Source organism: Acomys minous (assembly GCF_964271855.1).
Source record: "Acomys minous genome assembly, chromosome: 13".
NCBI lineage: Eukaryota > Metazoa > Chordata > Mammalia > Rodentia > Muridae > Acomys > Acomys minous.
In genome coordinates, this window is record NC_140495.1 from 17974014 (window position 1) to 17985943 (window position 11930).

Genomic DNA, 11930 nt, shown 5'->3' on the forward strand with positions numbered 1-11930 from the left:
TCGGTTTTTAAAAACTGACACTGGAAAAAAAGAAAGCTCCGCTTGCATTGAGCCTTCACTGAGAGAGACAGGATCCTGTGGTCCAGGAAAGCTTTAGGGACAGCAGAAGCTGTAGGCAGGGCACTTGCTCCTCCTTGGATCGTTGGTGTGTAACAAGCAGTTATGTGCCTGCGTGGTCATCATCGGGGGGGGGGGGGCGAGTCAAGGATTTCAACATAAGTTTAGGAACAAAGAGAGTATTTGCTTATTGGCCCAAGGCTGTCTTAGTTTCTCTCACTTCTGCCCCATCCTCAGACCTTGTTACTCCATTTAGGACATCTCATCAGTTTTCTCTTCCTGGCTTCAGTAGATATGTCTACACAGTAGCTTTCATGGTAAGATCTGCCTCCATTGTCTGCACCTTCCTTGTAACTCAATTTTGGCAGGAACAAGGTCAATTGTCCTGTAAACTTCCCTTAGCCAGTGTCTTGTGAATGTGCCCTCCTGGGCTCCCAAAAGCAAACTGAATTTTAGGCAGTTTATACTCATAATAAAATTGGGAGAAAATAGTGTAGGGAATTCCCACATATGACATTCACTTTCCCTATTGATATCTTAATTTACTATGCTATAGTTCCTAAAATAATGAGTTAGGGTTGAAGTATTATTATTAACCAATGTTTTATTAGGGTTTCCTTGACTTTTATCTCATGTCCTCATCTTTGCTCTGGGATATCGGATTTCATTTGAGTCTCATCTTCTGCCACCCTCCTTTATTCCATAGGCACCCGTGGAAATTTCCATTTTTATTTTGATTGCTATAGATTGAATGCTTATGCTCTCTACACCTCCCCTTCAGTTCGTATGCTGAAATTCTAACCCTGTGTTACTATTTGGGGATGGAGTCCTTTGCGGGGTGGGGGGACAAGGCCATAATAGTGGAGCCTTTATGAATAGCGTTAGTGACCTTGCAGGAGCCTACAGAGCTCCCCATGACCGTCAGAGGTTTCAGCTACAAGTTGGTCTATGAGTTAAGAGCTGGGACCTCACCAGACACCATCTGTCCTTCATCTCAGACTTCTGAGGCTCCAGGACTGTGAGGGATCAATTTTAGTTGTCTGTAAGCCATGCAGTCTAAGGCATTTTGTTCCAGAAATTCCATAGAACTAAGATAAAGCCTTGACAGTTTTGGCTGCTTCCTGGTCAACTACTTTATGATGTCCCTCTGCTGAGGTTGGCTTGATGCTTTCCTCACAATTTAGACCAGAATTCTCTCAGTTAGGGAGGGAGGCCTTGGGCAAAAGAGCCATTTTCATCACAGAATATCAATTACCCTTGGCCAATAGTACACACCAGGGCTGATGTTGACCTTGACATTATATGTAGTCCCCTCTGTCAATGTGACATGTGGATGCTGATGCAGATCTTGATTATCCTGCTAAGGTAGTGTTTGTCAAGTTCTCTCTAAAACTACAAAGTTGCTCTGTTGTGGAGGACAAATAGCTATGGAAATGATCTCTAATTCTTTTACGTGGAGAATTCTTTGCCTACCATGCAGCAATTAATTCCACATGTATGTTATTCCATATCAGTACAGGCATAATACTTTGCATTATAAATAAATATAAATAAATAAACCAAAGGTAAAACCACTTTATTTTGATACTCAAACAGTTTCTTCTTACTACCCCATGAAGTTGTCCTTGCAATTAGCCTGGCCTGGGGCTCTGGAATTGGAACGTATAATAAGGGTTTAACCAGAACTATTTGCCAGTCTCTTTGTCCCGACCAGCAGGACCAGTAATTACGGGGTCGCGAGGGGAGCCATACCTGAAAAGATGGGACGAGAAAGAAGGAGACCGAGACCAAGTAGAACTCCTATCAAGGTCTTCTTTATTGAATCAAAAGCAAAAGCTTATATGGGGTGGAAGCAGGAGCCAGGCAGTAGGGGGTCTGAGAATGTCTCCAGGTGATCTCAGCAGGGGAACATCCTGTGATTCATCTTGAAACAATTCCTATCTTACTTTAGCTAACTATCTCTTGGAAAGTCCCGGCTAAACAACATCTGCAGAGGTCGAAAGGAGGAGGTTATGCAGAGGTCGAAAGGAGGAAGTTATGCAGAGGCTGAAATAAGGAAGTTTAGCTTTGGAATGGGGCTTCAGAATTTTGCCTCAGCCAGTAGATTCTTTTAGCCTTGAATGACCCTGGGCTGGCTCCGGACATCTGCCCCTTCTTTATTAAATAGAAGCAGAGAGAGAGAGAGAGAGAGGGGGGAGTAGAGGCCTGACCCTCCTGAAGATGGGCGTTGCGTTAAGAGGTCACTGCATGGCCATTTTTTCAGGTCACACATGTCCCCAACCTCCCAGACGCGTTTGCGGAGGACAGGAAAAGGATAGTAACATCCTTTATGCGCGTCAGCCTATATGCAGCCAGGCTTGCTCCTCAGGAACCTACCGAGATGTCTGGCATGGTTCCCTGCAGTGCTTAGCCTCGCACCCTCTCAAGCGAACAATCGACTCAAGCCCTTAGGTTTCAGCTTGTTGAAGTCGAGGCCACTTTTAGCCGCATTATCAAGGACGGCACAGTCTTCTGCCTCGGGGTCAGGTGGTTCGAGCCTGTGGTAATGAACTTCCACATGGGTGGGTCCCTGTATGGCAGAATCTATTTGGCGTTTGACAAAGTCAGTAATCTTTCTGAAAGCCCATGGTCCAAAAGATATTAGTAACAAGAACCCTATAAGAGGTCCCAGAAGCGAAGGTAGGAGGGTAGTCAGAAGAGGGGAAGCAGAAAACCAGTTTTTATACCAGGATTCAGCTCTATCTTGCTCCCGCTTGCGATTTTCTAGACTTTCTCTGACCTTCCTCATGCTATCTTCTACGATCCCAGTTTTATCGGTATAGAAACAGCATTCTTCTTTGAGTGCTGCGCATAATCCCCCTTGTTGTAAAAACAGCAAATCTAGCCCTCTCCTATTCTGCAGTACCACTTCTGCAAGGGAGGAAAGCGAATCCTTTAAAGCTGCCATAGCAACCTGTATTTCAGCAATATCCTTATCTATGGCTGCACTAAGCTGGTGATAGTTTTGATTGGAGATCACTAAAGATGAAATGCCCGTCCCGGCCCCGACAGCCCCGAGCCCCAGTAGAACCACGATGGTTGCGGCTGTAATGGGCTCGCGTTTGACTCTGGATGGTGTACCCGGAGGAGTCCAGAAGTTGAGAAATTCGTCTGTAGAATAAACTGTTAATCGAGGAAGTAATCACAAGGGGGTTGCACCAATTACTACAGTCACGTGTGCCAGAGGGGTCAACTGTCTCTGGGAGATCCTTTCTTTTAACAGTTATATAATCCCAAGAAGATGAAGGTTTCCAATAGGTATCTCCCGTAGTCTCACATCCCCAAGCGGCACAGTAAAAGTCTTGGGCCCCACCACAGCGGTGGTTATCAGGACGGGGCCGATGAGAGGGTCCCGGGCAAATGTAGAGTCCTCCGGCCCAAGCAATCCCATCCTGGTGTAAGGTTTTGTGGAGCATGATGCGCTCCAGGTCATTACGGCAGCCGGGGCTGGGACCACCAACCGAGCGAGAGAAAGGGGGCGTCTCCTCGGGAGCCTTAGGCCAAATAATGTCTTCCACGCCCCAAGAAGAGGGGCCTCCCAGGGCCAGGGCACAGAGGTCAACCTGTAAATCGGGCCACTGGGGGTTAATGCCCTGAGAGGAGGAGGAATTAACAATATCTCCCGCTTGGTTAATAATGACCCAGGTAAAATTATAGATTGTATAAGGCTGAGGTTGGCGCAGGAATGCGGCGAGAATCACTTCAGGAAGGCAGAGGCAAAGGAGCGACGCGGTGAGTAGCAACATGATGAATCGGCGGTATCTTTTTTATCCTAAAAAAGAGCACAATTACATCTTTTCCTCAGGGGAGTTCCCTGGGAGAGGGGGGTTAAAAGGTTTGATTAGGCGCTCAGGTAACCAGCGCGCATTTTGTTCTTTCTGATCATAAATGCAGGCATGACCTTTGCCCCAAATAAGGACTGGGTCGGGTCCATGCCATTGGTGGGTCAGTGGATCCTTCCACAGAGCCTTGGCATAGGTGGAGGAGGTGGAAGAGTGCCAAAGGCGATCGGCCGCCGAATGGCCAAGATCATCCTTTTGTAGAAAATTTAGGACGAACAATGCATGATTGAGAAGCAGGCGAGGCCCTGCTGTAGAGGGATATAGGATTCCTTTGGAAAACTGTAATTTATTAAGCATTGCTCTAAGTGTCTGGTGGGCCCTCTCGACAATTCCTTGTCCTTGGGGATTGTAAGGTATCCCCGTAACATGTTTAATCTGCAGTTGGGCACAAAAGGACTTGAAGGCAGAGCTTGTATACCCAGGGCCGTTATCAGTCTTTAAGGTAAAGGGTTTGGGGGCAACAGTAAGGCAATACAAAACATGATCAATAACATCTCTAGTAGACTCTCCAGCGAACAATAAGGCAATATAAAACATGATCAATAACATCTCTAGTAGACTCTCCATCGTGTGGAGAGGCGCAAATAAATCCACTAAAAGTATCTATAGACACATGAATATACTTAAGTTTCTTAAAAGAGGAAAAATGAGTAACATCCATTTGTCAGACCTGTCCAGGCATGAGGTCACGAGGGTTGACTCCCGTATGTGGCTCGGGAAGAAAGGTGACACAGGCCTGGCATTCTTTAACAATAGCCCGGGCTTGTTCCCGAGTGATGGAGAACATGTGGCGAAGGCTTTGGGAATTAAGGTGGTGGAGGGCGTGGGCCTGTTGGGCTTGGGAAATTAGATCAGAGGGATAATCTTGAACCTGAATAGACCCGACCATCTGGGTGGCGGCATCGACTAACCGGTTTCCCTCGGCAAGAGGTCCAGGGAGTCCAGAATGAGCCCTAATATGTCCAACAAAAAAGGGTTTGGTGCGCCGATGGATAAGGCTTTGTAATGCCGCAAATAATGGGGCAGCATTAGTGGTAGGTTTTATGTGAGGCACTGTTTCTAGCAAGGGGACCGAACAGGCAATGTAGGCGCTGTCGGTATATAGGTTAAAGGAATGGTCTGGGAGGGCTGTAAATACCTGTATTATAGCATATAACTCAACTAGCTGTGCCGAAAGAAAAGGGGAAGACACACGAGTGGTTACTCCATCAATGGAATAAGCTGCTATACCATTAGAAGATCCATCCGTAAAAACTAAACTAGCCTGGGAGATAGGGGACAATTTCGTCCTTTTAGGGAAAATAATAGGCATTTTGTAAAGGAATTGAAGCAACCTATCGGGGGGATAATGGTTATCGATTTTGCCTTGAAAATCTATGCAATTAATGGCCCAGATATCAGAATTGATAAATAGCCAATTAATCTGAGCTGGGGTATAGGGGAGGATCAAAATGTCAGGGTCTTTTCCAAAGGTTTTTCTCGATTGTAAGCGGCCATCCTTTATGAGCTGGGCCACCAGAGATGGGTAGGTGGCAAGAACCTTAGACGATTCCGAAGGGAGGTGTACCCAATAAAGGGGGGCGCCTTGCCAAAACACCCCCGTGGGCGTAAAAGGGGTGGGAAGGACAATGAATTGTAAGGGTTTAGTAGGGTCAAAAAAGGAGATAGTTTGGTTGTTAATGGCAGACTCAATGCGAGCTAGGGCAGCCTGTAATTTAGGGGGTGTCAGGGGCCACTGGTCTACCCAGACAGGGGCATCACTTCTCCAAGAGATCTTATCTGCCTGGGGTGCAGGGGATACAGTGAAAAAACAATCCTTAAGTCTAATATAAGTTTAAAAACTTACATCTTTGTAAGAAAATTAGCTTATCAGTAGATCACGCTCTGTGGAGATCAGGTTGAAATTTAAGAGTTCTGTCTCTGTTAATCTCCAAGTGTTAGGATTAAAGGTGTGCACCACCATGCCCTGTCACAGAGATCTGCTTGTCTCTGTCTCCTGAGTGCTGGGATTAAAGGCATGTGCCACCGTGACTTGTTTAATTGTTTTATTCTAATTTTAGTAAAAAAAATTTTTTAACCATCTCAAACAAAAATTAATCAGGAAAACAAGAAAATTCTAAGTCCTAGGTAGTTAACTACATTCCGTAGCCTAGTTTAAAAATCTATCAGCCTCCTAGTTCCGCCTCTCCAACTAGCCACGTGTCTGTAGCCATCTCTGCTCTGTAGGAGTCAAGCCCACAGATAACTAGGAGCAGTGTCTGTAAAATTATCTGGCCCAAGGAAATAGTACCCCTGGACTTGTTTAGTCAGTTGGATCTAAGCTGGAAACTCTCAGCTGTAAATGTTTGTTTCCAAGGACAAAACTAGTTTATATCTCTTATTTGAGAATCTAAAAATTTTTAGAAATATTTCAAGTAAACATTAAGCAAATAAACAAGAAAATTATAAACACCTTGTAGCTAAGGAATTTGGAATTAACTCTATTTGCTAGACCAATGTGAAAAACTGTTAGTCACTTACAAGCAAAAAAATTAAGCAAGAAAATTCTAAGTTTTAGGCAATAAACTCTATTTCTTAGATTGTGCTTTTTCAACTTGTCACATGTTTGCAGCCATGCCTGTTCTGTAAGAGGCAAGCCCCACAGGCAGCCACTGTGCCTGGGTTCAGGCCCTGGAAAGGGCAGGTCTGCTCCTGCCTCAGAGGCAATACTCTTACTGCCTCATAGGCTGTGTGTGCCATGTTGTGCTGCACTGTTTTAGAAAATTGGCCAGCGAGTAAAGCTTAGCCCTCTTTCAAGACATAGTAAAATGAAACAGTTTTTAAAAAATTAAACAAATTTACAGACATAGACATAAAATTTGACATGACGATTATAAAGCAATACCCGAGTTCCCTGTGTCCTGAGGACTGTTTGAATCTCTGTAAGAAAAGCTAATGTTTACAAGGGCTTTTTAAACTCTAACTCCTCTTTCCCTGAGAAAAATTTTAAGGTGGCGAATAAATTACGCCTCCTTTGAGAGACTTTAACCCATCTTATTGACAGAGATGAACACTTACCTGAGTGCGGAGAGGTCCTGTGAGCGGCAGGCCCGCACCCGAGACGATCGGAGGTACTTTTGACCTCGGCGAGATACTTGACCGCGGCGTTTCTGAATTATTTCCCACGAAGGGTCTCTGTCGTGGTAGAGGGCTCGTACCTCGTGGCCACGTTGGGCGCCACGTGTCCCGACCAGCAGGACCAGTAATTACGGGGTCGCGAGGGGAGCCATACCTGAAAAGATGGGACGAGAAAGAAGGAGACCGAGACCAAGTAGAACTCCTATCAAGGTCTTCTTTATTGAATCAAAAGCAAAAGCTTATATGGGGTGGAAGCAGGAGCCAGGCAGTAGGGGGTCTGAGAATGTCTCCAGGTGATCTCAGCAGGGGAACATCCTGTGATTCATCTTGAAACAATTCCTATCTTACTTTAGCTAACTATCTCTTGGAAAGTCCCGGCTAAACAACATCTGCAGAGGTCGAAAGGAGGAAGTTATGCAGAGGCTGAAATAAGGAAGTTTAGCTTTGGAATGGGGCTTCAGAATTTTGCCTCAGCCAGTAGATTCTTTTAGCCTTGAATGACCCTGGGCTGGCTCCGGACATCTCTTGAACTTTAGCCTGATAATGGCAATTTTATCCCACCTGCGGCCTCACCATGATGCGACTGTCTCAGTAAATGGTATCTCTGCCCTGCTATTCGGGGGATTGAGGAGCAACATCCCCGTGCCCTTCTTAGGATGCTGGCCTCAGTCTTTGGCATAAAGCACAGCACGGAGCCTCCACCCTCGACTCCAAAGATGGCTACATTTACCGTGTGTCCGGCTCTGAGGGGGAACTTTACATCACCCCCATTCTAGGCTGCTATCATCTCCACTAACAGAGCTGTGACTGTGAGCCTAAGACTTGAGTGACTTCTACTACGGTCACAAGCCTATGTCTGGGCGAGTTCTGAGCTCCACAACGGACCATCGTCGGTTCCAGGCTGTGACTCAAAGTTCAGACCTTCTTCAAGAATCACCTCTTCTCGTCCTTAAACACGTACAGTTCTTTGGAATATGCACTAATATTCAGGTGGGGCCACCCAGCTGAAGTGAAGGGGTCTAAATCCCAGGTTCTCAGTATTAGGGTCTAGTGTCCCTCAGCTGTCTTCCATTCTTCGGAATTTAAAGATCTGAGGGTATTTTAATTTACTGTCCAGCTCTGGGGTTGAGGTTGAGGGAGGAGACTGGGCGGGGGGGGGGGGGGGGAGCCATGCCCTACCTCTGACTCCTCCCCATTCTCTTTCCTGTGCGCTAGGCGCATCCGTAGCCAGGCACCCCTCCCTGCAAACTTACTGTGACCTGTGAAAGCTCCATATGCCACTTTCCATGTACCGGACTCCACATGCCTGCCCACAGGCCACAGCCCACAGGCAAAGCAGTTACTCCTTGTAACCATACCCACCACTGGCCACTTTCCTTCCCCAAAGCTGTTATTACCCAAACCGTTAAGCCGTCCTGGTGCTGGCCCCTGCACCCCCTTAAATTCTGACAGTCCCCACATGTTCACCACTTGTAACACTTGTTACCCATCTCTCCTTTCCCCCACTGTCCTGGGATAGGCATAGTCTCAGAAGCCAGACTACCTCTTTTCTATCCCTAGGCTCCTTGCTATGTATTTGATCCTGAACAACCCAAATGCAGTTTCCTGAACACTGCGTTGCTCTTTGCACTGCCAGGACTTCCGAGTAAGTAAATTCTGTCCAGGCTCCAAAGCCTGAGCCTACCAAGCCTCAGCATTACAGGCTCACCTGCGGCGCCCTAGCCTAAGGGCCAATCCTGAGGGAACTTTCAGCTTGAAAGTCCCACCTATCTTCTCGGCTCATCCTAAGAGACCCATCCTGATTGGTTGATGCCGAGCCCCTCGAAGCTCCGCCCTAGGCGCTGTCCTTTGCAGGAACCCGGAAGTGCGAGCCTCGAGATGGCCGGTGATCGGAAAGTGGAGCTCAGCGAGGCCCTGGCGCTCGGGCCGGAATGGCGCCACGCCTGCCACGCGCTGCTCTACGCGCCCGACCCCCGCAAGCTGTTCGGCCGCTTCCCGACGCGCTTCGCCGTGCTGGTGAGGACGCGGCGTGAACGGCCGCTCCCCATCCCGGAGCCCTTGCGCCCCAGGCCAACCATCATCCCCTCCTTTCCCAGATGCAGATGCGCTTCGACGGGCGCCTGGGCTTCCCTGGCGGCTTCGTGGACGCGCAGGACAGCAGCCTGGAGGACGGGCTGAACCGTGAACTGCTCGAGGAGCTGGGCGACGCGGTGTCTGCCTTCCGCGTGGAGCGCTCCGACTACAGGAGCTCACACATCGCGCCCAGACCACGCGTGGTGGCCCACTTCTATGCCAAGCGCCTGACGCTGGAGCAGCTGCAGGCTGTGGAAGCCAGGGCACCTCAAGCCAAGGACCATGGGCTGGAGGTGGGACCAGCCTGGGATCTACTCCATCTCCTGTCTGCGCTCCCCCATGTCCCTCACCGTGGAAAGCCACTGAGGGGAGGAGACATTTGACCCTCGGGCTTTGTACACTTTCAAGTGGCATGAACTAGTTGGGATCTTAGGCATCTCCAAGATGCATAATACCTCTAGGTGGCCTTTAGTACCTTTAGTGGCCTTTGCAGAGAGCTTTCTAGAACACACATCAAGGCTCTTTGCTGCTCCCTGTGACAGTAATTCATGACTTTGGGCCCGTATTTACCTTAAGCAGAAAGTATGACAGTGATTCTAATGCTAAGGAAATGAGTGTGGAAATGACTCTCAAACGGGGTGGGGGGTGGGGCGAGGGCGTCGGTATTGAAACCAATTACTGTGTGCACTTTGGCAGTGTGTAGATGGACCCAATTAAGTGGGTGAGGAGGTCAAAGGAAGATTTGGGTATTCATATTTTTTTCTTTTTCTTTTCATTTCTTTTCTCCTCCTCCTCCTTCTCCTCCTCTTCTTCCTCCTCTTCCTCTTCTTTTTTTGGTTTTTCGAAATAGGGTTTCTCTGTGTAACCTTGGCTGTCCTGGACTCCCTTTATAGACCAGGCAGGCCTTGAACTCACAATGATCCGTGTATCTCTGCCTTTTGAGAGTGCTGGGATTAAAGGCATGCACCACCACGCTCAGCTCACATTTTTCTGGAGTACCCAAGTGATACCTATACAGCTGTGTAGGCTCTGTTTTTGGAAATACTGCTATAGTCATGCTTGCCTCCTGGAGAGGGGAGGAAGAGGATGGAGAGGGGTTAGCATGGATGGAGCTGGATACCCAGCATGGGTCACTTGTCTGCGGTGTTGGGCTCACTAAGCTTTCTTGAGGTGTGATTATTATTGGTGGTTCTGGAGAGCTAGGCTCCAAGGTAGATAAGGTAATGTGTTGAGATACTGCCAGTCCCACGTGTCCCCTGTCTGCTTTTCATAGGTGCTGGGCCTGGTGCGGGTGCCTCTGTACATCCTGCGCGATGGTGGGGGAGGCCTGCCTTCCTTCCTGGAGAATTCCTTCATTGGTGCTGCCCGGGAGCAGCTGCTGGAAGCCCTTCGGGACTTGGAACTCCTGGATCCTCGCACTATTGCAAATCTCAAGATGCCACCTTCTAAGTAGAGTCAGCCCACCATGGACCCCCATAGAAGCCAAGTTGAGGGTAACGGGAGGAAGAGAGAGAAGGAAAGAGAGAGCGACAAATGTTTCCTCTTGGGTGCTAAGGGGTGATAGATGATACCAGATTAATGACAGAGATGTTTATTCAATATGTTTTCAACAGAGGACCTTGTCTGGTTGGCATTAGGGATAAAAAGGCCTTTGTAGTATCTCGGAGTCTCTCCTTATACATGGATGACCAGCCTAGAAGCTCCAGACATGCCCATGTGCAGCCTGCGATTGCACACAGCCTGGCGTACTGTCATCTGTCCAGTTAAACCCTGATGTGGCATTTGGCACATCTCACTCTTTCCTGGGAAATGGGGAGGGGGGTTTCTTTCTCATGTGCTGCAAGGCTGCTGTCCGAGGTCTAGCCCAGCCCATGCCTGTTAAGGAAGTAGAGGAGGGGGCTTCTCCCTGAGAATGACCCTGTGTTAGCTAAGTCTTTGAGCTCCCTTTGTCTCTGTGTAGCCTGCCCTGCCAAAAAGAGTCATCCCGGAGCAGGCTGGCACATGCGGCTTCGAGTCCTTCAGCACCTTCAACAGACACGGGCCACAAACCTGCTCAATAGCAGGTATAGAAACAGAAACAGAGGCCTATTACTCTTGTCTTCCTGAGTTTAGAGTGAGGAGTAGGCATGTAACACTGTAAAATAAATAAATAAATAAATAAATAAATAAATAAATAAATAATGTATGCTTTGTCAGCCACATGGTGTTCAGGAACCCTCAAACTCTGACATGTCAAACCTACCTGCGTGACACATAAATTTGTGGTGTGGGGTCCCAATAAAACACTAATGGAAAAGCAGATGTCTGGCTTCTGGACCACAGTTTACCAGTGACTTCTACAGGGAAAGGAAAGGTAGGTCAATATTCTTGATGTCTGTGTGGGTGAGTGTTTACAACGAAATAAAGGAGTGGATGTGGTTCTGTGAACATTTTTTTAAAATTTGCTTGGTCTGGAAAGGCCCCTGTAAAGAGCATTTAAGCAGAGAGAAGAGAGGGGTAGTCACGTAGGAACGTGGAAAGCAGTTCTAAAGAGGCGTGTGTGGAGGCCCTGAAGTGCGAAGAGTCCTCTCCCAGCATCCCAGCCCATACTTCTTAATCGGGGTTTTGGGACATATTTCACAGTCGGTTAACTGTTTTGTTTATTTCAGGACTGCTCAGGTGACTGATGTGGATCTTTAGAAAATTCTCGGTGGAGGCTGGGGGTGTAGCTCTTGTAGCTTTGCTGTGGAACAGGATATACAACTCTAGAAGGCTTCTCTATCCCAGCTAGTTCCCAAATCATTGGTCTTAAATAAGCTTTAA

At 47.7% G+C, this 11930-nt stretch overlaps 1 protein-coding gene across 1 annotated transcript; it reads left to right on the top strand.

Annotated features, from left to right (window-relative positions):
• The first annotated feature begins 8896 nt into the window (after positions 1–8896).
• LOC311582082 (U8 snoRNA-decapping enzyme) lies at positions 8897–11424 on the top strand. Its single transcript, XM_084754812.1, has 3 exons — positions 8897–9071; positions 9152–9421; positions 10402–11424. The coding sequence occupies exons 1-3, from the start codon at positions 8934–8936 to the stop codon at positions 10579–10581; spliced, it is 588 nt and encodes a 195-aa protein (XP_084610938.1). The 5' UTR covers positions 8897–8933; the 3' UTR covers positions 10582–11424.
• Positions 11425–11930: the final 506 nt, after the last annotated feature.